Source organism: Dama dama, chromosome 3 (genome assembly GCF_033118175.1).
Source record: "Dama dama isolate Ldn47 chromosome 3, ASM3311817v1, whole genome shotgun sequence".
In the NCBI taxonomy this organism is placed as follows: domain Eukaryota; kingdom Metazoa; phylum Chordata; class Mammalia; order Artiodactyla; family Cervidae; genus Dama; species Dama dama.
Window position 1 is genome coordinate 45,378,664 of NC_083683.1, and position 24,871 is coordinate 45,403,534.

Genomic DNA, 24,871 nt, shown 5'->3' on the forward strand with positions numbered 1-24,871 from the left:
AAAAAACAGAAGAACTCTCACATTGTTGCATAAGAATGTAAAATGGTGTAGGCACTTTGGAATACAGTTTGACAGTTCTTCAAAAGGTTAAGCATTAACTCAGCAGTTCCACTCCTAGGTGGAATTTCCAAGAGAAATAAAAACATACTTACACATAAAAACATGTACACAAATATTTATAGCCATGCTATTTGTAATAGCCAAAAAAGCAAAAATAGCTTAAATGTCTATCTACAAATGGATAGATGAATAAAATGTGACATATCCAAACCATGGTATATTATTTGGCAATAAAGTGAATAAGGTATACATGCTATAATGGAGACGAACCTTGAAAACATTATGCTGAGTTAAAGAACCCAGTAACAGAAGACCACAAATTGAATGATCCTGTTCATAGGAAATTTCCAGAGTAGGCAAATCTCTACAGACTAATGGTTGCCTTAGTGGGAAGAGATTTTCTTTTTTTTTTGAGGAGGGTTACAAAAGTGTTCTAAAAATTAGATTATGGTAATGGTTGCACTACTCTAAATATAAAATCCCACACTGAGTTTTATACTTTAAATGGGTGAATTGTAAATTGTATCTCAATAAAGGTGGTAATAAAAAACAAGATTCAAGGCAAATATTTCTTAAGGTTGATCGTGATTGTAGAAACCAAAGAATCAGGCAAGCATGATGATTTGGATTGTTAAAAAGGAGAAAAATAATTTAGACTTGAGAATTAAGACTTCACCAGAATGTGATCAAAGACTTGTTCACGTTTCCTTCTGTCTTTAGAAAATATTGCTAAGGAAAATTATTTGGTCTTACCCTGCAAGAATCAAAAATTCCATCTTCATCACCTGCACAAAATGAAGTGTTAGGAACTATACCCCCATAGCTCATCTCAGAATTACAGAAACTTCGAGAAATATAATGCACTTCTGCTTCATGTAATTCATTGGTAGCATTACCTATTAATAACAACAACAAAAAATACCAGTTAAATTATTTTGGAGAGCAGACATTTTGACAGCAATATAAAATGTTCATGTTCAACAGGTTTTCTTTCCATAGTGACTGATTGAACAATTGTGTAAAATTGTATCCAGACATGTATGCATGTATGTATGCCTGGAGATACAGTGAAAGAAAGTCTACCAAGTCCTAATGATAGTTATCTCTAGATAGTAGGAATTTCAGGTTACTGTTTTTTAATCTTTGCTCTCTTGTGTTTCTTGGAGGTCTCACAGAAGGATCTGTAGTGTTACAAAATAAAACTATAAAAATTGTCAAGGGCTAAAGAGGTAAATGCTGAGGTCAGTCTTATGTTGTAAGTTGTGAATAATTTTAATTAAATTTTCTAATGATGCTGTCTTGCAAAATGTTGAACGTGAAAATAAAGCAGATTTCTAACTCATGTACTTCTCTGCTTATTCTTGAACATAAAGTGGTTCTTTGCTACAGAAAAGATAGGCAGATACAAGATAAAACTTCAGATTATTCTAAGATTTATCCACAGAAAAGCTACTGTAACAGCAGCATCTGATACCATCAGGCTGTCTCAGAATTGCAGTTGTCACATGTGGAAGCTGAATATTTTATGTGCGCCACATTCTTCCTCAGCTTTTCAAGTAATGACATTTTCCCCTTCACTGCAAGTGGGAAAATGACCAAACTGTTCCATTCACAGAATTCCATTCTCCTGGAATTAGTCTAGAGGTAACTATATTTGGTATAAGCCTAGTCAATTGGAATAGTGATCCAGACTTATCCAGCATTTTTTAACTGGAGCTGCCAGAGAAGAATCTGTTTCACCCTAGTCACATGATTAGCTATTAATATAAGTTCAAATCAGCCTGCAGCCATAGTTCCACACTTATGAGGACAGGCAGCCTGAGAAAGTAAAGTCAACATGGATAGAGAATAAGAATAGGAGATAGAAATAAAGTATATCTAATGACATCCAAATTCCTGGATCAAGGCTTCCTAGAGGAAAAACGCATTTCTACCCTTTGTTTTCAAATAATTAAAGTAATACTGACTGTATGTAAAAGAATATATGTAACATAAACGTTAACCAGATATAATAATGAAATGAACGTCTGTAAACCTACCGCCTGATTTATGAACAATACTAATCCAGTGTGGTATTGGTGTCAGTCAGTCAGTCAGTTCAGTAGCTCAATCGCGTCCAACTCTTTGCAACCCCATGAATCACAGCACACCAGGCCTCCCTGTCCATCACCAACTCCCGGAGTTTACTCAAACTCATTTCCATCGAATTGGTGATGCCATCCAACCATCTCATCCTCTGTCATCCCCTTCTCCTCCTGCCCCCAATCCCTCCCAGCATCAGGGTCTTTTCCAATGAGTCAACTCTTCGCATGAGGTGGCCAAAGTATTGGAGTTTCAGCTTCAGCATCAGTCCTTCCAATGAACACCCAGGACTCATCTCCTTTAGGATGGACTGGTTGGATCTCCTTGCAGTCCAAGGGACTCTCAAGAGTCTTCTCCAACACCATAGTTCAAAAGCATCAATTTTTTGGCGCTCTGCTTTCTTCACAGTCCAGCTCTCATATCCATACATGACCACTGGAAAAACCGTAGCCTTGACTAGATGGACCTTTGTTGGCAAAGTAATGTCTCTGCTTTTTAATATGCTGTCTAGGTTGGTCATAACTTTCCTTGCAAGGAGTAAGCGTCTTTTAATTTCATGGCTGCAGTCACCATCTGCAGTGATTTTGGAGCCCCCCAAAATAAAGTCTGACACTGTTTCCACTGTTTCCCCATCTATTTGCCATGAAGTGATGGGACCAGATGCCATGATCGTAGTTTTCTGAATGTTGATTGGTGTAGGGTTATTCAAAATAACTAGAGATTTTCAAAGTGAATAGGAGAAAGAGAGTCCAGAAATAGATGCCTGTGTTTTCTGTTCTGTTCCACTGGTCACTTAGAATATTCCTGCACAAATACAATACTGATCAATTACAAACACCCTCTTCCAACAACACAAGAGAAGACTCTACACATGGACACCACCAGATGGTAAATACCGAAATCAGATTGATTATATTCTTTGCAGCCAAAGATGGAGAAACTCTATATAGTCAGCAAAAACAAGACCGAGAGCTGACTGCAGCTCAGATCACGAACTCCTTATTGCCAAATTCAGACTTATATTGAAGAAAGTAGGGAAAACCACTAGACTATTCAGGTATGACCTAAATCAGATCCCTTATGATTATACACTAGAAGTGCCAAACAAATTCAAGGGATTAGATCTGATAAACAGAGTGCCTGAAGAACTATGGACGGAGGTTATTGACATTGTACAGCAGGCAGTGATCAAGACCATCCCCAAGAAAAAGAAATTCAAGAAGGCAAAATGGTTGTCTGAGGAGGCCTTACAAACAGCTGAGAAAAGAAGAGAAGCAAAAAACACGGGAGAAAAGGAAAGATATACCCATTTGAATGCAGAGTTCCAAAGAGAAGAGATAAGAAAGCCTTCCTCAGTGATCAATGCAAAGAAATAGAGGAAAACAGTAGAATGAGAAAGACTAGAGATCTCTTCAAGAAAATTAGAGATACCAAGGGAACATTTCATGCAAAGATGGGCACAACAAAGGACAGATATGGTATGGACCTAACAGAAGCAGATAAGAAGAGGTGGCAAGAATACACAGAAGAACTATACAAAAAAGATCTTCATGACCCAGATAACCAGATGTTGTGATCACTCACCTAGAGCCAGACATCTTGGAATGCAAAGTCAAGTGGGCCTTAGGAAGCATCACTATGAACAAAGCTAGTGGAGGTGATGGAATTCCCACTGAGCTATTTCAAACCCTAAAAGATGATGCTGTGAAAGTGCTGCACTCAATATGCCAGCAAATTTGGAAAACTCAGCAGTGGCCACAGGACTGGAAAAGGTCAGTTTTCAAAATCCCAAAGAAGGCAATGCCAAAGACTGCTCAAACTACCGCACAATTGCACTCATCTCACACACTAGCAAAGTAATGCTCAAAATTCTCAAGCCAGGCTTCAACAGTACGTGAACTGTGAACTTCCAGATGTTCAAGCTGGTTTTAGAAAAGGCAGAGGAACCAGAGATCAAATTGCCAACATCTCTTGGATCATCGAAAAAGCAAGAGAGTTCCAGAAAAACATCTGCTTTATTGACTATGCCAAAGCCTTTGACTGTGTGGATCACAACAAACTGGAAAATTCTGAAAGAGATGGGAATACCAGACCACCTGACCTGCCTCTTGAGAAACCTGTATGCAGGTCAGGAAGCAACAGTTAGAACTGAACGTGGAACAACAGACTGGTTCCAAATAGGAAAAGGAGTACGTCAAGGCTGTATATTGTTACCCTGCTTATTTGACTTATATGCAGAGTACATAATGAGAAACGCTGGGCTGGAAGAAGCACAAGCAGGAATCAAGATTGCTGGGAGGAATATCAATAACCTCAGATATGCAGCTGACACCACCCTTATGGCAGAAAGTGAAGAAGAACTAAAGAGCCTCTTGATGAAAGTGAAAGAGGAGAGTGAAAAAGTTGGCTTAAAGCTCAACATTCAGAAAACTAAGATCATGGCATCCGATCCCATCACTTCATGGCAAATAGATGGGGAAACAGTGGCTGACTTTATTTTGGGGGGCTCCAAAATCACTGCAGATGGTGACTGCAGCCATGAAATTAAAAGGTGCTCGATCCTTGGAAGAAAAATTATGACCAACCTAGACACCATATTAAAAAGCAGAGACATACTTTGCCAACAAAAGTCTGTCTAGTCAAAGCTATGGTTTTTCCAGAAGTCACGTATGGATGTGCAAGTTGGACTATAAAGAAAGCTGAGCACCAAAGAATTGGTGCTTTTGAAATGTGGTGTTGGAGAAGACTGTTGAGAATCCCTTTGACTGCAGGGAGCTCCAACCAGTCCATCCTAAAGGAAATCAGTCCTGAATATTCACTGGAAGGACTGATGCTGAAGCTGAAACTCCAATACTTTGGCCACCTGATGCAAACAGCTGACTATTGGAAAAGACCCTTATGCTGGGAAAGATTGAAGGTGGGAGGAGAAGGGGACAACAGAGGATGAGATGGTTGGATAGCATCACCGACTCAATGGACATGAGTTTGAGTAAACTTCCCTGGTAATGAACAGGGAAGCCTGGCATCCTGCAGTACTTGGAATCGCAAAGAGTTGGATACAACTGAGCGACTGAACTGAACTGATATACATTATTATCTAGTTATAAGGATTAAGATTATTATTATTTCTTCTTTGACATATGAGTTATTTAGTAGTATATTTAAAAAATTTCAAATGTGTGATTTAAATTCTTTTGGTCATTTTTAAAGAAGCTTTACTTATGTTTAATTTACATTCAATTCTCACACTGTAAGACAGCAAGCAATTCAATGATTTTTGGTAAACTTATACCAGGCCCACATCCAGTTTTAAGATACTTCCATGTCCAATTGTAGTCAATTCTCATCTCCAGCCTCACACTCAGAAAATGACTGATAGAATTGCTGTCTCTGTAGGTTTGCCTTTTCTAGGAATTTTGTCTAAATAAATCAGTTAGTCATAAATATAAGTTGGGTTGTTTGAGGGTTTTTTTGGACTCTGTATTGTGTTCCATTGATCTCTGCTATGTTTAATCAACCAGCACTGCAGAAATACAAAGGATCATAAGAGACTACTACAAGCAAATATACACCAATAAAATGGATACCTTAGAAGACAGGGGCAAATTCTTAGAAAGGTACAATCTCTCAAGACTGAACCAAAAAGAAACCAAATTTGAATTAACAGTATTGAAAGTGAATCAATAATTTAAAAACTCCCAGCAAACAAACAAATACCAGATGCCTTCACAGTTGAATTCTACCAAATATTTAAAGAATAGTTAAAATCTTTCTGAAATTATTCCAAAAACTTGCATGGGAACACTTCCAAACTCACTCTATGAGACCCTATCACCTGATACCAAGACCAGACAAAGATATCACAAAAAAGAGAAAATTACAGGGCAGTATCACTGATGAACATAAATGCAAAAATCCTTCACAAAGTACTAGCAAAGAGAATCCAACAATGCATTAGGAGGATCATATATCATGATCAAGTGGGATTCATCCCAGGGATGCAAGGATTTTCCAAGGTCCGTAAAATGATCGGTGTGATACATTGTATTAACAAATTGAAAAATAAAAACAATATGACCATCTCAATAGATACAGACGAATTTTTATAAAATTCAACTTCAGTTTACAATAAGAGCTCTCCAGAAAGCGGGCATAGAGGGAACATACTTCAGTATAATAAAGGCCATAACTAACGTCATACTCAATGGTGAAAAGCTAAAAGCATTCCTTCTAAGATGAGGAACAAGACAAGGATGCCCACTCTTGCCACTTTTATTCAACATAGTTTTGGAAGTCCTAGTCATAGCAATTGAAGAGGAAAAAGAAATAAAAGGAATCCAAATTGGAAAGGAAGAAGTAAAACTGTCATTATCTGCAGATGACATGATACTATATATAGAAAATTCGAAACATGCTACCAGAAAATAAATCAATACCATACTGTCTTAATGGCTGTAGTTTTAGTATACTTTTAAATTAGGTAGAGTAACTTAGTTTTGTTGTTCTTCAAAAACTTTTTGACTATTCTGGGTTCTTTGCCTTTCCATATCCATTTTAGGATCAACTTGTCAAATTGTATGAAAAACCTTGCTGGGATTTTGATAGGGATTGCATTGAATATATGGGTCAATCTGAGGATAATAGCCATATTAACAATATTGAGTCTTTGAATCCATGAATGTGGTATGTCTTTCCATTTATTAGGTCTTCTTTAATTTCCCTGTGTAACATTTTGTAGTTTTAAGTATACATGTTTTGCACATTTTTAGTCTTTTCAAAATCTTAATTGGGATTCGTTGAGCTTCTTTATTATAAATTAAAGTTTTGTGTTTTCTTTTTTCCATGAAATTCAGGTAGTTTGGGGCCATTATTTTCTTCAGCTATTTTTTTGTCCCCATTTTTTCTTTCTTTCCTTTCCAGAAATCCCACTATATGTATGCTGGTATACTTGATGTTGTGTCACAGGCCTCTCTGAGCGTGTTTATTTTTCTTCAAGAATTTTTTCTCTGTTTTCTCCAGATTATATTATTTCTGTTTCTGTAGTTTAAGTTCACAGGTGCTTTCTTATGCCATATCAAATCTCTAGAATTTCCATTCGGTTCTTTTTTAAATTGTTTATTTCTCCACAGGCATTCCCTATTTGTTAAGTCATTGTCATCACGTTTTTAATTCTTTGAACAATAATTTCTGTTTAACTTGTCAAACATATTTAAAGAGCTTCTTTGAAGTCTTTGCTGTATTCAACATCTAAACCTGTCCAGAGTCAGTTTCTATTGACTACTTTTCCCCCCTGAGTATAGGTCACATTTCTGTGTTTTTGTTTTTTTTTTTTTTTCCTCTTAGTTTTTTGGATGTCTTACAGTATTTCTGTTGAAAATTGTGCATTTTCAGATTAATGTACTGTAACAATTCTGGGTTTTGATTCTCTTCTCAACACTGTTGTTGTGTTTTCTTAAAAATAACTTGCCTGGACTTAAATTGTAGACTCTATGTGTCACACACTGTGTGACTGTTGATGTCTCTGCTGTTTTTTAATTCTGATTTTTACCTTTTAACCTGCCTTCACAGGGCTTACCCATATGTCTGCATAGTTTACTTATCAGTTAATGATTTGGGCTTTCATCCTCTGCTGATGAATCTATGTATGGTTTGGGGAGTGTGTTCAGAGTTCAGTCAGATTTCAAGTCTGCCTTGGTTTTCACTTTATGCTAAGCTCTCTCAGGTTTTTCTCCCCACACGTGTATACATGTATGTTTGCCAGTAAACCAAGGATGTTTAGAGAGCTTATCTAGCCATTCTGTAGCTGTCTCATTTCGAGGTTCTTGTCAAATTTCTGAACTTTTCCACTTCTGGCTGCATCTAGGATCACAATCCCAGACCAGCAGAGCTGTGTGTTTCCCCCATTCATCTCTTGCTGAGTCCAATACTTATTTAAAATTTATTTTTTTAAATTTTTATTTAGTTTTTTGAATCAATTACTTTCATTGACAGTGCTGCTGGCCTGGATTATCAACTACTACTCTAAATCAAGTCCTTATCCTCTGGTAGCAAGATCCTTTCTCCCCATAATCCTCATGGTCTTGATAAAGCTATTACACTGACTGATCTGAAAGGGAGTTAGGAGCAGCCACAGCAAGAAAACTACAAGTTCCTCTTTTTACCCAAATTTCTAGATGCTTATAATAAACAAATACTCCTCAATTTATTGGGCATTTTTATTTCCAGGGCTCTGAAATGGTTGCTTTTGACAGTTTTTGAGTTTTTTTTCCAATTTATGCTTATGTTGGGGGATGAGGATTTGCCGACCTCCTTATTCCATCATATTCCCATCTCTCTTATTCCTAAATTAATTGTAATCAGAGTATATAGTCTGTACATTACCTGTCCTTTGAACTTGGAGATTTTCTTTATGGCCTAGTTAAGCGGTCAGTTTTTATAAAGGTTCTACCTGTACTTGAAAAGATGAAAGTGTCTGATTTTGGGGTGCAGAATTTTTTGATTTGGCTATTAAATCAAGCTTTCTAATTCAAACATTATAATTTTTTTTTTAACAACCAACACTTTTATTTTCATTTATTTTCTGTGGCATTTATTCCCGGGCCATAAGTTTTTGTTCAGTTTCTTCTGGGATTTCTTTTTCTTCTGTGCCACCTCCTTTTCTGGTTTAGGAACTATCTGTTCTTTTTCAGTAAGGATCATCTCAATGTGGCAGGGAGAGCTCATGTAGGGGTTGATCCTGAGCTCTGTAAGTCCTATGCCACGTCTTGGGGGCTTTGTTCACCTGGATGTGCTCAGTGACCAGAGAATCTACATCTAAGCCCTTAAGTTCAGCATTACTCTCTGCATTTTTGAGCATGTGCAGTAAAAATTCAGCACCCGTTTTTGGGCCGCCGACTCTGCATCCAGCTCCACTGTTTGGCCTGTGCACACCTCCCAGCTCCACCATTGTAACGACAGAACGGCACACATTGCTCCTTTAAAGCGACATCCTCATGAGACAAGTGCTCGGGGCTGGTGTACTGGGATGACCCAGAGGGATGGGGTGGGGAGGGAGGTGGGAGGGGATCGGGATGGGGAACACATGTAAATCCATGGCTGATTCACGTCAATATATGGCAAAAACCACTACAATACTGTAAAGTAATTAGCCTCCAACTAATAAAAATAAATGAAAAAACAAAACAAAACAAAAAAGTGACACCCTTCAGATGCTTGGTGGCTCTTAGGATATGCATACCCATTATGGCCTGGGCAGTTCCACAAGTGTTCTTAAAGTGAACACAAAGATTTGAACCTCCTGATTTGCATGATTTTGTGGGGTTTTCTGGGTCGAGTGAATAGCGCACTATTTTTAGAGATCACCTCAGGCCACTTACTGGAAAGGCAAACATTATAAATCTTTACTAATTTTTCATCTGCTTAATATGCCAATAATAAAAGAGTTGTGTGAAAATCCCCTACTATCATAGGGAAGTTATAATGTTTGTCATACAATTCTATTTTTCTTTAATATTGTCTACAGAGACTGTTTTCTATGTTTTTTTATTCCTTCCATTAGTTCAGATAGTCAATTTTTTTGTGCCCCTTTGTGCACCATAGAAAATACACGGCAATCAACCTGTTTGATACTAAACAGTACACTAAATAAAAAGGATACTAAATTTGATTCCTTATAGCCAGAAGCTTATCATTTAAGATAAGCAAATCTGCCACAGAACTTGCTTTATCACCCAGGAGTCTCAGAAACTACAGTAACACTTGGAACCATCATTCTCTCTGAGAAAATCTAAAAGTTTAAGTGTCTTGGCATGTAGGCATGTATAACAAAATTAGTCTCTATTTCTGCTTTGGAAGATAACTTTTTCTCTCCCACAAGGAAGGAAAAAACATAGAAAATTAAAAGACATTTTCTTTTCACTGGTTTATAAAGGCCTACTGTTCAAACTCATGATATAAAGAGATATAAAGACATACATAAAAGAGTTCACCCTCTGCTGATTATCAGGAAAATCTGTATCAGCAAAATTCAGATTATAATTACCTTCTTCTTTTGTTCTTCCCCAGCCACTTATAAAACATGTTGTGTTTTTGTTTAGTCTTTGGAAAACACCAAAAGGTAGACAAATAGGTTGAATGTAATTATTATAACGCACTGCTTTTTTTAAGTAAAAAAGTGCAATATCATTATCATAAGATTCCACATTGAAGTCTGGATGGATAATGATTGCATTAACTTTGATCCTCTTGCTGTATGGCTCATTCCCTTTTATATTATTAGTTCCAATCACAGCTCTCCACATTACAGGATTTCTGAAAGAAAGTAAATGCTTTTGTTATAAACATGATTATTTAAGTAAATATTCTTTTTCTCCCACTAGTTTTTGTTTTTCTCATGTTAGATTAATAACAAAAAAAATTAACCCTACTTTCATCTGACAAAGTCATATCAAGGAAAAACCTAACTACTGTGATATAGGAAAGGAGAAAAAGATCAGTGGGACAGAAAGTCTCAAACAGATTCAAGTACCTTAGAATTTAATATATGGTAGCAGTTCTTACAAATGGATAAATTATTCAATAAATGGTATTGGAACTAACAAGTTTGAAAAGTGAAATAAAATTAAATCTCTGAAAAATACTAAACAGTAAAATAAACTCCAAATGGATTAAATATTTAAATACACAGATCTTTTAAATACAGACTTATCTTTCAGAGATACATAAAGTGGTATGTCTGAGATTTCTTTCAAAATAATTGGAGGGGGAGTTGGCAAGAATAAAGATGAAATAAGATCAGGCATGAGCTGATGAACTGAAGCTGCATAATATGTATTGGGAATTCACTAAACTATTTATTTTTAACATTTGTTAAATCCTTGAATAAAACATTTGGATATTAAATTAGGATGAGAGGTTTAAAACTTAAACCAGAAAGAAAATATAGATGAATATATAACTCTGATGTTGGAAGGACTTTATATATTCCACTGGACTGTATCTTTGTGAGAAAGGACTTTATAAATTATAAAGCAAGACACTAAATGTAAAAGAAGCAACTAATGGATCTTGACAGTCTTTAAAAGCAAAAGCAAGCAGAAATCAAACTAAACCAAAAAATCTTTTGTAGGTCAAAAATCAGCAATTAAAGCCTCAAGTGGTTAATAGTTACTGCATTTGAATTTGGTTTGGAGGAACTATTTACTTTATACCCTGTTGTTTACAAATGGTGAAGCTCCTCTCACCCTTCAAATTGGCAAACTGTGTGTATGCATATTTGATGATTATGCTCAGTACAGACAAGAGTCAGAGGAACATAAGTTACTCTTAGTCATTGGGGAAAATATAAATAGATGGGCACTTTGGCAGCATGTACCAGTAACCTATAAAAGCTATGTTGTATTTGACACTGCAATTCAGCTTTCTAGAATTTATTCCAAGGAAGTAGAAGATATTTAGCTATCTTAAAAGTGGACTAGGTAACCTCTAAAAACTTTGTAAAAATATTTTAAAGCCCTAGTTCTATTGTGTTTAAAAGGAAATTATAGCTTAAATGCTTTAAGCTACTTTTAAATACCTGTATACAGGTCAGGAAGCAACAGTTAGAACTGGACATGGAACAATAGACTGGTTCCAAATAGGAAAAGGAGTACGTCAAGGCTGTATATTGTCACCCTGCTTATTTAACTTCTATGCAGAGTATGTCACGAGAAACGCTGGGCTGGAGGAAGCACAAGCTGGAATCAAGATTGCTGGGAGAAATATCAATAACCTCAGATAATGCAGATGACACCACTCTTATGGCAAAAGTGAAGAAGAACTAAAGAGCCTCTTGATCAAAGTGAAAGAAGAGAGTGAAAAAGTTGGCTTAAAGCTCAACATTCAGAAAACTAAGATCATGGCATCCGGTCTCATCACTTCATGGCAAATAGATGGGGAAACAGTGGAAAGAGTGGCTGACTTTATTTTTCTGGGCTCCAAAATCACTGCAGATGGTGATTGCAGCCATGAAATTAAAAGACACTTGCTCCTTGGAAGGATAGTTATGACCAACCTAGACAGCATATTAAAAAGCAGAGACATTACTTTGCCAACAAAGGTCCATCTAGTCAAGGCTATGGTTTTTCCACAAGTCATGTATGGATGTGACAGTTGGACTATAAAGCAAGCTGAGCGCAGAATTGATGCTTTTGAACTTTGGTGTTGGAGAAGACTCTTGAGAGTCCCTTGGACTTCAAGGAGATCCAACCAGTCCATCCTGAAGGAGATTAGTCTTGGGTGTTCATTGGAAGGACTGATGCTGAAGCTGAAACTCCAGTACTTTGGCCACCTGATGTGGAGAGCTGACTCATTTCCCTGATGCTGGGAAAGATTGAGGGCAGGAGAAGGGGATGACAGAAGATGAGATGGTTGGATGGCATCACCGACTCAATGGACATGGGTTTGGGTGGACTCTGGAGTTGGTGATGGACAGGGAGGCCTGGCGTGCTGCGATTCATGGGGTCCCAAAGAGTTGGACACGACTGAGTGACTGAACGGAACTGCACTATTAAATAATGTTTCTTTTCTTTCTTGAATTAAATTATCTTTATTTTAAAGATAAAGATAAAATTAATTTATTATTCTTGAATTAAAATTTTTTCAGTTTCATTGAGAAATAATTGACATACATCATTGTATAATATTAAGGTGTACTGCATATTGGTTTGATCTACATATATTGTAAAATGATTACCACAGTAGGTTTAATTAACATCCATTATCTCATTTTTATGCAATAAAAAGAAAAAATTCTTGTGATGAAAACTCTTAGGACATACTCTCTTAACAATTTTCCTGTATATCATACAGCAGTTTTACATATACTCATCATGTTTTACGTTGTTCCTAGTTCTTATTTATCTTATGATGGAAGTTTGTACCTTTGACTACCTTTCCTCCAATATCCCTTCTCCTCACAGCCTGCCTCTGGCAAAAGCCACAAATCTCATCTCTTTTTCTCTGAATTTGGTGGGGATTTTTTGTTTTTCTTGGAGTCTACTTATAACTGAGAACATGCAATATGAATTTGTCTTTCTGTCAAACTTATTTCAGTTAGCATGATGCCTTCAAGATCCATCCACAGTGTCACAAATGGTAGGATTTCCTCATTATTTATGGCTAAATTACACACACACACCACATTTCTTTACTTTTTTATCCATTCATCCATCACTTGTCACTTAAAAGCTGTTGTAAATAATTCTGCTATGAACATGGGGTGCAGATATCTTTTTGAGTTAATGTTTCTTTCCTTTGGATATAGTCCGAGATAGAATTGCTGGATCATGTTATAGTACTATTTTTAATTTTTTGAGAACCTTCCGTACTGTTTTTCCATAGTGGATATACCAATTTACACACTCTTATGGGAGTTCACAAGTGTTTCTTTTCCTCCACATCCACACCAGCATTTGTTATCTGTCTTTTTTGATGATGGCCATTGTAAGGTGATATTTTGTTGTGGTTTTAATTTACATTTCCCTGATGACCAGTGAGTTGAGCGTCTTTTCAGGTACCTGTTGACCATTCATATATCTTCTCTTGGAAAATATCTATTTAGATTCTATACCCATTTAAAAAATCTTATGATCCTTTGTATTTCTGTGATATAAGTTGTACTATCCTTTTGCATTTATAAGTTTATTGATGTGGGTCCTCCCTCTTTTTTCCTTGGTAAGTAAGGGTTTGTCAATTTTGTCTATCTTTTCAAAGAACCAACTCTTAGTTTGGTTAATGTTTTATATATTTTTGGTATCTATTTAACACTGTGCTAATCTTTATTATTTCCTTCCTTCTAATTTTAGGTTCAGCTTCTCCTTTTTCTAGTTCCTTCAGGTACAGAGGTAGCTTGTTTATTTGGTATCATCTTGCTTCTTAATATATTCATTTATTGCCATGAACTTCTCTCTTAGAACTGCTTTTGCTGCCTAAGTAGTGTTTCCATTTTTGTCTCAAAATCCTTTTTAAATTTCTCTTTTAGTTTCTTCTTTGATCCATTGGTTTCCTAGAAGCGTATTGTTTAATTTCCATGTATTCATGCATTTTCCAATTTTCCTCTTTTTATTGATTTCTACTTTCATGCTATTGTGGTCAGAGAAGATCCTTGGTATGATTTCAGTCTCCTTGAATTTGCTGACTTGTTTTGTGGCCTAAGATACGGTCTGTCGTAGAAAATGTTCCATGTGTACTTGAGAAGAATGGATAATTTGCTACTGTTCGCTAGAAGGTTCTGCCTATTGTCTGTTAAGTCCTTCTTGATCTATAGCATTGTTTAAATCTGCTGTTTCCTTATTGATTCTCTTTCTCGATGATCTGTCAATTGTTAAGATCCCCAACTAAAGTCCCCAACTATTACTGAATTGCTATTTATTTCTCCTTTTAACTCTGTTAGTTCTTGCTTTATATGTTTAGACACTCCAATGTTGGATGCATAAATATTTACTGTTATTATATCTCCTTGATGGCTTGATCCCTTTATTATTGTTGTTGTTCAGTCGCTAAGTTGTGTCTGACTCTTTGATGGACTACAGCATGCCAGGCTTCCCTGTCCTTCACCATCTTCTGGAGTTTGCACAGATTCATGTGCATTGAGTGGGTGATGCTATCTAACCATCTCATCCTTTCCTACCCTCTTCTCCTTTTCCCTTCAATCTCTCCCAGCATCAGGGTCTTTTCTATTGTATGCTGATCTTTTCTTGTCTCTTTTACCATTTTATGCTTAAAGTCTATTTTGTCTAATATAAATACCCTTGCTTTTTAGGAGGTTACCAATTTCTTGAAATATCATTATCCATCCCTTCAGTCTCAGTCTATGTACCTTTAAAAAAATTTTTTTTAATGTATCTATTTGGCTGCTTCAGATCTTCATTGCTACACATGGAATCTTCGTTGCTGCACATGGAATCTTCATAGTCTCACCTGGGAACTTTTACTGTGATGTGTGTGCTGTCTGGTTGTGGCATGCAGGCTCAGTTGCTCCATGGCATATGAGATCTTAGTTCACTGGAATTGAATTGCACCCCCTGCATTGCAAGATAAACTCTTAGCCACTGAACCACCAGGGAAGTCCCCTGTGTGTGCCCTTAAAGCTAAAGTGAGTCCCTTGTAGACAGCAAATTGTTGGATAAAGACTTCCTGAACAAACAAAAGCTGAAGGAGTTCATTACTACTAGACTAGCCTTACAAGAGAATTCTAGAAAAACATCTTCTTTGGCTTCATTGACTACACAAAGCCTTTGTGTAGACCACAACAAACTGTGGAAAATTCTTAAAGGGATGGGAATACCAGACCACCTTACCTGCCTCCTGAGAAACCTGTATGCAGGTCCAGAAGCAACAGTTAGAACTAGACATAATGGACTGGTTCAAAATTGGGAAAAGAGTACGTCAAGGCTGTATATTGTCACCCTGCTTATTTAACATATATGCAGAGTACATCATGTGAAATGCTGGGCTGGATGAATCACAAGTTGGAATCAAGAATACTGGGAGAAATATCAACAACCTCAGATATGTAGATGATAACCACCCTAATGGCAGAAAGTGAAGAGAAACTAAAAAGCCTCTTGTTGAGGGTGAAAGAGGAGAGTTAAAAAGCTAGCTTAAAACTCAACATTCAGAAAACGAAGATCATGGCATCTGGTTCCGTCACTTCATGGCAAATAGATGGGGAAACAATGGAAACAGTGACAGACTTTATTTTCTTGGGCTCCAGAATCACTGTGGATGGTGACTGCAGCCATGAAATTAAAAGTCATTTGCTCCATGGAAGAAGAGCTATGACAAACCTAGACAGTGTACTAAAAAGCAGAGACATTACTTTGCTGACAAAGGTCTATGTAGTCAAAGCTGTGGTTTTTCCAGTATCATATATCGATGTGAGAGCTGGGCCATAAAGAAGACTCAGTGCCAAAGAATTGATGCTTTTGAACTGTGGTGTTGGAGGAGACTCTTGAGTCCCTTGGACAGCAAGGAGATCAAGCCAGTCGATCCTAAATGAAATCAACCCTGAATATTCATTGGAAGGACTGATGCTGAAGCTGAAGTGCCAATCCTTTGGCCACCTGATGTGAAGAGTTGACTTACTGGAAGAGACCCTATGCTGGGAAAGAAATGGAAACCCACTCCAGTATTCTTGCCTGGAGAATTTCATGGAAAGAGGAGCCTGGCAGGCTACAGTCCATGGGATTGCAAAGAGTCAGGTATGACTGAGTGACTAACACACTTACCGATACTAGGAAGGATTGAAGGCAGGAGGAGAAGGAGATAACAGAGGACAAAATGGTTGAATGGCATCACTGACGCAATGGACATGAATTTGAGCAAACTCTGGAAGATGGTGAAGGACTGGGAAGACTGGTGTGCTACAGTCCATGGGGTCGCAAAGAGTCAGACACAACTGATCGACTGAACAACAACAGCCTTACAAGAAGTGCTAAAGGAAGTTCTTTGAGTGAAAGTAAAAGGACACTAATTAACATCATAAAGAAATTAAAAGGTAGTGCAAAACTCATTGGTAATGGTAAACATACAGTCAAACATACATTCTGTAATTTGGTAATAGTGGCACATAATTTACTTACAACTTTAGTTTAAAAGTTAAATTAATGTAGTAAAAATAACCATAACTATAATCATCCATTAGTTACATAAAAATACATAAATCTTGACAGCAGTATCCTAAAATGTGAGGTGGAGCAGAAGCTAAAGTGTAAAGTTTAGGAATTCTATTGAAGTTGTAACAGCTTAAAATATGGTGTTATAATTTTAAGATAGTTTGTGTGAGCTTCTTGATAATCTCAAGGGAAAAACCTGTAGCAATTACACAAAAGGACATGGATAAAGAAGTCAAAGCAACATTAGCATATGTAAAACAGAATTTGCTATGTAACACAGGGACCCCAACCCTGTGCTCTGTGACAAGAGGGTGGGGACATATATATATACTTATGACTGATTCACATTGTTGTATGGCAGAAACCAACACAACTTTGCAAAACAATTATTCTCCAATTAAAAATAAATTTAAAAAAAGTCAAGGCATACTGATACCAAAAGACATCAAACCACACACACACACACACAACAGCAGGCTGATAAACAAGGAATAATGGATCTATAAAACAACCAGAAAACAATGAACAAAATGGCAATGGTAAGTCCTTACCTATCAATAATTACTTTAAATGTAAACAGATTAAACCTTCCATCAAATGACAAAGAATAGCTAAATCAGTTTATATTACTTACTGTGTGGATCACCACAAACTGGAAAATTCTTAAAGAGATAGGAATACCAGACCACCTTACCTGCCTTCTGAGAAACCCAGTATGTAGGTCAAGAAGCAACAGTTAGAACCAGACATAGAACCTGACTGGTTCAAAACTGGGAAAGGAGTACATCAAGGCTGTATATTGTCACCCTGTTTATTTAACTTATATGCAGAATATATCATGCAAAATGCTGGGCTGGATGAAGCACAAGCTAGAATCAAGATTGCTGAGAGAAATATCAATAACCTCAGAGATGCACATGACATCATCCTTATGGCAGAAAGTGAAGAACAACTAAAGAGCCTCTTGATGAGGGCAAAAGAGGAGAGTGAAAAAGCTGGCTTAAAACTCAACATTCAGAAAACTAAGATCATGGCATCTGGTTCCATCACTTCATGGCAAATAGATGGGGAAACAATGGAAACAGTGAGAGACTTTATTTTCTTGGGCTCCAAAATCATTGCAGATGGTGACTGCAACCATGAAATTAAAAGATGATTGCTCCTTGGAAGAAAAGCTATGACCAACTTAGACAGCATATTAAAAAGCAGAGACATTACTTTGCCAACAAAGGTCCATCTAGTCAAAGCTATGGTTTTTCCAGTAGTCATGTATGGATGTGAGAGTTGGACTATAAAGAAAGCTGAGTGCCAAAGAATTGATGCTTTTGAACTGTGGTGTTGGAGAAGACTCTTGAGAGTCCCTTGGACTGCAAGAAGATCAAACCAGTCCATCCTAAAGGAAGTCAGTCCTGAATATTCATGGAAGGACTGATGCTGAAGCTGAAACTCCAATACTTTGGCCACCTGATGCTAAGAACTGACTCCTTGGAAAAGACCCTGATGCTGGAAAAGATTGAAGGCAGAAGGAGAAGGGGATGACAGGATGAGATGGTTGGATGGCATCACCAACTCAATGAACATGAGTTTAAGCAAGCCTCAGGTGTTGGTGCTGGACAGGGAAGCCTGGAATGCTGCAGTCCATGGGGTCACAAAGAATTGGACATGACTAAGCAACTGAACTGAACTGACTTCAATTTATATTCAGACCATAAGATTAAGAAAGCAAGTTATATACACCGAAAACTACAAAACTTTGCTAAAAGCAATTAAAGATGATGTAAATAAATGGAAAGACATCCCTTGTTCATGTATTGGAAGACTTAATATTGTTAAAAATGACAGTACTATACAGAATGCTCCATAAAGTCAATGCAATACCTATACCAATATCAATGTTTTTGCAGAAATTTAAAAAATCCTAAAATTCATAAGGAATATCAAAAGACCCCAAATAGGCAAAATAAACTTGAAAAAGAAGAATGAAATTGGAGGAACATACCTCCAGTTTTCAAAACTTATTGAAAAGCTACAGTAATCAAAACAGTGTGGTACTAGCATAAGGGCAGGCGTATATGGCAAGGAAAAGACTAGAGAGCCCAGAAATACACTCTTGCACTTGTGGTCAGTTGATTGTCAACAAGAGTGCCAAGACTATTCAATGGAGAAAGGAAAGACTTTTCAGCAATGGTGCTGGGAAAATTGGATATCTACATACAAAAGAATGAAATTGGATCCTTACTTTATAGCATATGCAAAAGTTAAGTCAACACAGATCAAAGACCTGAGTGTAAAAATAAAGCTATATAACTCTTAGAAGAAAACACAGAAGAAAAGCTTCATGATATTGGGTTTGGCAATGATTCTCAGATGTGACATCAAACATATAAATAACAACAACAAAAAATAAATTGGAGTTGGTCAAAGTTAAAACTTTTGCATCAAAGGACACTATTAAGAGAGTGAAAAGACAACTCACAGAATTTGAGAAAATGTTTGCAAATCATATATATTTAATAAGGGGTTAATATTGAAACTATATAAAGCATTCCTACAGCTCAATATCCACAAAAAACCAAACAGCCCAGTTCAAAAATGGACAAAGGACTTGAATACATGGTTCTCCAAAGAAGAATACAGGACTTTTTTGGTGGTTCATGCTTCCAGGTTTGATTGCTAGTCCGAGAACTAAGATCCCACATGCTGCATCAGTTCAGTTCAGTTCAGTCCCTCAGTAGTGTCCGACTCTCTGTGATCCCATGGACTGCAGCACGCCAGGCCTCCCTGTCCATCACCAACTCCCAGAGTTTACTCACTCAGGTCCATTGAGTTGGTGATGCATCCAACCATCTCATCCTCTGTCGTCCCCTTCTCCTGTCTTCAATCTTCCCCGGCATCAGGGTCTTTTCCAATGAGTCAGCTCTTCGCATCAGGTGGCCAAAGTATTGGAGTTTCAGCCATCAGTCCTTTCAATGAATATTCAGGGCTTATTTCCTTTAGGATGGACTGGTTGGATCTCCTTGCAGTCCAAGGGACTCTCAAGAGTCTTCTCCAACACCACAGTTCAAAGCATCAGTTCTTCGGCACTCAGCTTTCTTTATAGTCCAACTCTCACATCCATACGTGACTACTGGAAAAACCAAAGCCTTGACTAGATGGACCTTTGTTGACAAAGTAATGTCTCTGCTTTTTAATATGCTGTCTAGGCTGGTCATAACTTTCCTTCCAAGGAGTAAGCGTCTTTTAATTTCATAGCTACAGTCACCATCTGCAGTGATTTTGGAGCCCCCCAAAATAAAGTCTGTTACTATTTCCACTAGTTTCTACATCTATGTGCCATAAAGTGATGGGACCAGATGCCATGATCTTAGTTTTCTGAATGTTAAGCTTTAAGCCAACTTTTTCATTCTCCTCTTTCACTTTCATCAAGAGGCTCTTTAGTTCTTCACTTTCTGCTATAAGGGTGATGTTATCTGCATATCTGAGGTTATTTGATATTTCTCCCAGCAATCTTGATTCCAGCTTGTGCTTCCTCCAGCCCAGCGTTTCTCGTGACATACTCTGCATAGAAGTTAAATAAGCAGGGTGACAATATACAGCCTTGACGTACTCCTTTTCCTATTTGGAACCAGTCTATTGTTCCATGTCCAGTTCTAACTGTTGCTTCCTGACCTGCATACAGAACATGCTGCATGATGCAGCCAAAAATAAAGTAAAACAAACCTTCAAAAAAGGAAGAAGTACGATGGCCAGAAAGCACACGGAAATATGCTCACTGTCACTAATCATTAGAGAAGTGTGAATGAAAACCACAATGAGATACCACTTCACACTCATTCAGATATTTACCACAATAATAGTGTAAGTAGTGTAAGTAATGAACTAAGGATATGGAGACTGATATTCTGAATCTACTTCTAATCAGTGGGGAGTAGTATTGGGAGACAAAAAGAAACAAATTTAAGAGATACTGCAGAGAGAGACTCAACTAACTCTCTGGGTAATGGAACTGTTGGTGAAGCTATTATCTAAGAAAATAGAGAAGAGAATTAGAAGAAAGATTTTAAAATTTCATGTTTAGACTTCTTGAGAATGTGACTCCAATATATATGTATATAGGAGGGAGCTGGAAATATGACTCAGCTGGAGAGATTTGGGAGTTACTAGCACATGATGACTGCTACAACAGGAGTCTCATCTCATTTCCGAGATGAGACATCTCTCGGAAAGAGTTCAGATGGTAAGGCAAGAGGATAGAAGGTGGAACTCTTGAAAATACTGTAATTTAAAAGATGACAAGGACTTCCCTGGTGGTCCAGTGGCTAAACCCCACACTTCCAATGTAGAGGGTGTGAGTTGGATCCCTGGTTAGGGAATTAAGATCCTACAAGCCCCGTGGTACAGCCAGATAGAAAGAAAGAAGAGAACAGTAATCAACTTTGCCAAATGTTATAGAGAGAAAATAGGATGGGGACTGAGTGGAGCTCATTGGATTTGGCATGGAGGTGGGTCTTTAATAGTGTGTTATAGCCACAGATTGCACCTGGGATTTTATGAGTCAATGCAGATGAAGCAAAAGGAGTCTTTTATTCAAGGAATCTAGTAGTGAAAGGAAGAACAGAAACAGGTAGGGTTCATTTGTTTGTTAAATAATGATGACCTACACATGTTTGAAAGCTGTAGGGAAGAAACAAGAGGAAAATATTGAAAAATACTAAAGAGACAGTGAGATATAATGAAACAGCATAGATTTGAGAATAGGTTTAAATCAATAGGTTGCCACTTTACAGCAGTGTGATCTTGGGCAAGTTACCAAATCTCTGATCTCTGGATTCTTCAAGTGTGAAATGGAGGTAACAGCAATTTCAGAGGGCTACTGGGAGGGTATTTTATTTAAATACAGAATTATATGTAACATCCTCAAACAGTACCTAATCTCAGAGCAGGTCTTTGATAAATAGTTGTTTTAAGAAGGAATAAGGGACATCTGATGGTGCAAGATTTAGAAAATGAAGGGGAACAGGAATAGAAGTGGCAGAGTCTTCTGAAACAGGAGGAACTCCTAAAAAATAGACTGTACCTGAGTAATGTTGACTTCCTCAGCATCTTGCCCAACTCCTAGTATATACTGAGTAAATTTTTCTTGAGAAAAAGGTAAAAATATCAAGATTTAGCCTTGAGAACCGTTAGGTGGAAAATTAATACTATCTTCAAATGCTTGGAAGAGGAATGAAATTTAATACATATGGCTTCAACAGGCAGAATGAAAGTCAAGACACTTATTCAGCATAAAGAAAGGCTTTCTAAGAATTAAAGCTGTACAAAATTTAAATGAGGTTCTTTCCAAGGTTCATTATCACAAAAGGTATTTTAAGTAGAAAGCCAAATGATATGGTTATGTGTGTGGATTTTCATTCTGACATACCTGGATTTGACCCCTGATTTTGTTGCTTTCCAGTCAGGGTCTCCCACTAGCAGAGTGGTTGTGGGGAGTAGTGGAAACTGTGTATGAAAAAATGCCTGGCTCAATGCATTAAAGCAATAATTATTTCAGATTAGAGAACCCTTTATTTCAGTACTGTAAGAAGGATTCAAATATAGGACAGAGAATTGAACTAAACCCTTAAAATACCTCTTTGAACTCTTAAGATTCTGTGACAGTATAACATAGCTATATTATTTGATCACGTTGGTACATCTTGTAGGTTCTGGAACCTTACTTAAAACCACTGCACTACAAAGTATCAGAGGAGGATTAGGATACAGGTTGCCCCTCTCCAAATGTGTTAATCTCCCCACAGTGTCAAAGGAACAGACCAGTAAAGGTGCAATGTCAGGACTTAATAGGTGAGAAGAGCTTCAAAATATCCCCTAAAAGAATAAAGTAGGAATGTTCTGAATACATACGTAGCGTCCTTAGTGCAGTGGGCAGCCGTGAGGACCCATCTGTTTTTCACTAAGCTTCCTGCACATACATGAGCACGATATCTGCCGGACTGAATCTGTAGGCTAACTAGCCATGGCCATGCGCCAGTTTGAGCTTCTGTGCCCCCTACAATCCGAGACCCCTTGAACATACGCATAAGTGGTGCTATTCCACAAGCTAAAAATAAAAACGATATATTATTTGAACTGAACATATTATTATGTGTATTAGTTTCTAATCTTAATACATTAATATAATCTTCAAATTCCTATTTAAAAAAACTGATAGAGCAAGCTGGATACCTAAACTATGCCCATATTTTGACCAAAAAATCTTAGCAAGTTAAAACAAACATGATGTGTAATTGCTTACAAATAGACATCATATAAGCTCAATTTATGAATTTTAAAACTTCTGAAAAGTGTAATATTGAGATGTTTCTCTGGTAAGGTAATGCATTTTTCCCTATCTGAAATGGCAACTGAGAGTTCCTGGGACTGGTGAACCAAGAGCTACAATTTCTAATAACTTGCCATTTAACTTGTGGGGTTAATTTTTATCAACTGTAGCATGAAAAAGTCACCTAACAGCCCTTTCAGCTTTGAATTTCAGTGAACTATTAATCTGTAAAATGGTAATGACAAACCCCAGAATATTTTAAGGTGCATATACAGACGCACAAGTGTATGGCATTGCTACCACAAGTACTTCTATTACAGTCATCATTAAAATAGAACTGCTAGGGTCTGTAAATTTTTGGGTAAAGGCAGTTGGTAAAAACAGAAAGGAGGGCCCCAAATTCAAACACTACTGAAGTGGGACAAAAGAAAGAAAGGGCGACTGTCTAAAGAAGAGAACAGATACTGCCCTTTGCGTCCAGCTCTTCCTCGTCCCGGGCCTCGCGCGCCTTCCGTACTGGAGGCCTCCTACTCACGGCCTCAGGCCACCCCAGACCGCCAGCCTGTTCCCGCGAGGAGCCGCGCCTGCTGCTTTCAGAGAAGAGCGAGTAGTGTTCTGACCATATGCGAGCGCTCGCCAGAAACAACAGCGCTGCGCTCAGGAGCCCCAGCGCCATGTCTGAACTCCCGGTGGGCAAGATGGCGGCAGGCATTTCTTGCCGGCTCCCGCCTCACCGCGAGCTCGTGGCCCTGCGGCCTAGGTACTGTGGTTTGCGAGGTGGGAGAGAGGGGAGCGGAAGGCGGTGGCGAGGCGCGCGGGGCGGCGGGGGAGGACTCTGCACGTGAAGTGGGCTCGGAGCATTACGTGAGGCCTGTGAGGCTGCCGAGATAACTTGGATGAGGCAGGCCTCACCCTTGTTCTAGTTACCGGACGGACAGAATATCTCGCCCTCAGCCAGGGTCTGGGGATTCGCTAACTGATGAGACCTTCCTGAGACAGATCTGCACGCGTAGACGGTACTCTAAGACTGTAGTGGTAAGAAGGGAGCTGCTGGAACCACTGGAGGGCGCTGCTAGCTCAGATATCCAGAGCCAGGAAGGCTTCCAGAAGGCAGGGCATCTAAACTGAAGTGGGTAAGCTGGAGAAGGGAGATGTAAAGCAGAAGGCAGACAAATACGGAGGTTGGGATCTGAGGCCAATTTCAGTTGTACACGTTGATCTTACTATAGTTTTGTAGTAGTTTACCTTCAACTGATCATCTTAGCGTGAGCTGATAGAATCAAATTTCAGTTCAGTTCAGTTCAGTCGCTCAGTCGTGTCCGACTCTGCGACCCCATGAACCGCAGCACACCAGGCCTCCCTGTCCATCACCACCTCCCGGAGTTTACCCAAACTCATGTCCATTGAGTCGATGATGGCATCTAACCATCTCATCCTCTGTCGTCCCCTTCTCCTCCTGCCTTCAATCTTTCCCAACATCAGGGTCTTTTCAAATGAGTCAGCTCTTCGCATCAGGTGGCCAAAATATTGGAGTTTTAGTTTCAACATTAGTCCTTCCAATGAACACCCAGGGCTGATCTCCTTTAGGATGGACTGGTTGGATCTCCTTGCAGTCCAAGGGACTCTCAAGAGTCTTCTCCAACACCACAGTTCAAAAGCATCAATTCTTCAGCGCTCAGCTTTCTTTATAGTCCAACTCTTACATCCATACGTGACCACGGGAAAAACCAAAGCCTTGACTAGATGGACCTTT

The 24,871-nt window shown here is 38.1% G+C and overlaps 1 protein-coding gene and 1 pseudogene across 1 annotated transcript in view; both read right to left on the reverse strand.

Annotated features, from left to right (window-relative positions):
- The window catches only part of TMPRSS12 (transmembrane serine protease 12), a 28,873-nt gene extending 5,079 nt beyond the window's left edge, over window positions 1-23,794 (reverse strand). Inside the window, exons 1-4 of the mRNA XM_061123893.1 lie at window positions 23,584-23,794; window positions 22,701-22,896; window positions 10,184-10,452; window positions 814-956 (exon numbers count right to left, since the gene is read on the reverse strand). Coding sequence (XP_060979876.1) covers window positions 814-956; window positions 10,184-10,452; window positions 22,701-22,896; window positions 23,584-23,794 — 819 coding nt within the window. The remainder of the gene's footprint in view (window positions 1-813; window positions 957-10,183; window positions 10,453-22,700; window positions 22,897-23,583) is intronic.
- On the reverse strand, window positions 8,732-9,398 carry LOC133042036 (large ribosomal subunit protein uL22-like; annotated as a pseudogene).
- Window positions 23,795-24,871: the final 1,077 nt, after the last annotated feature.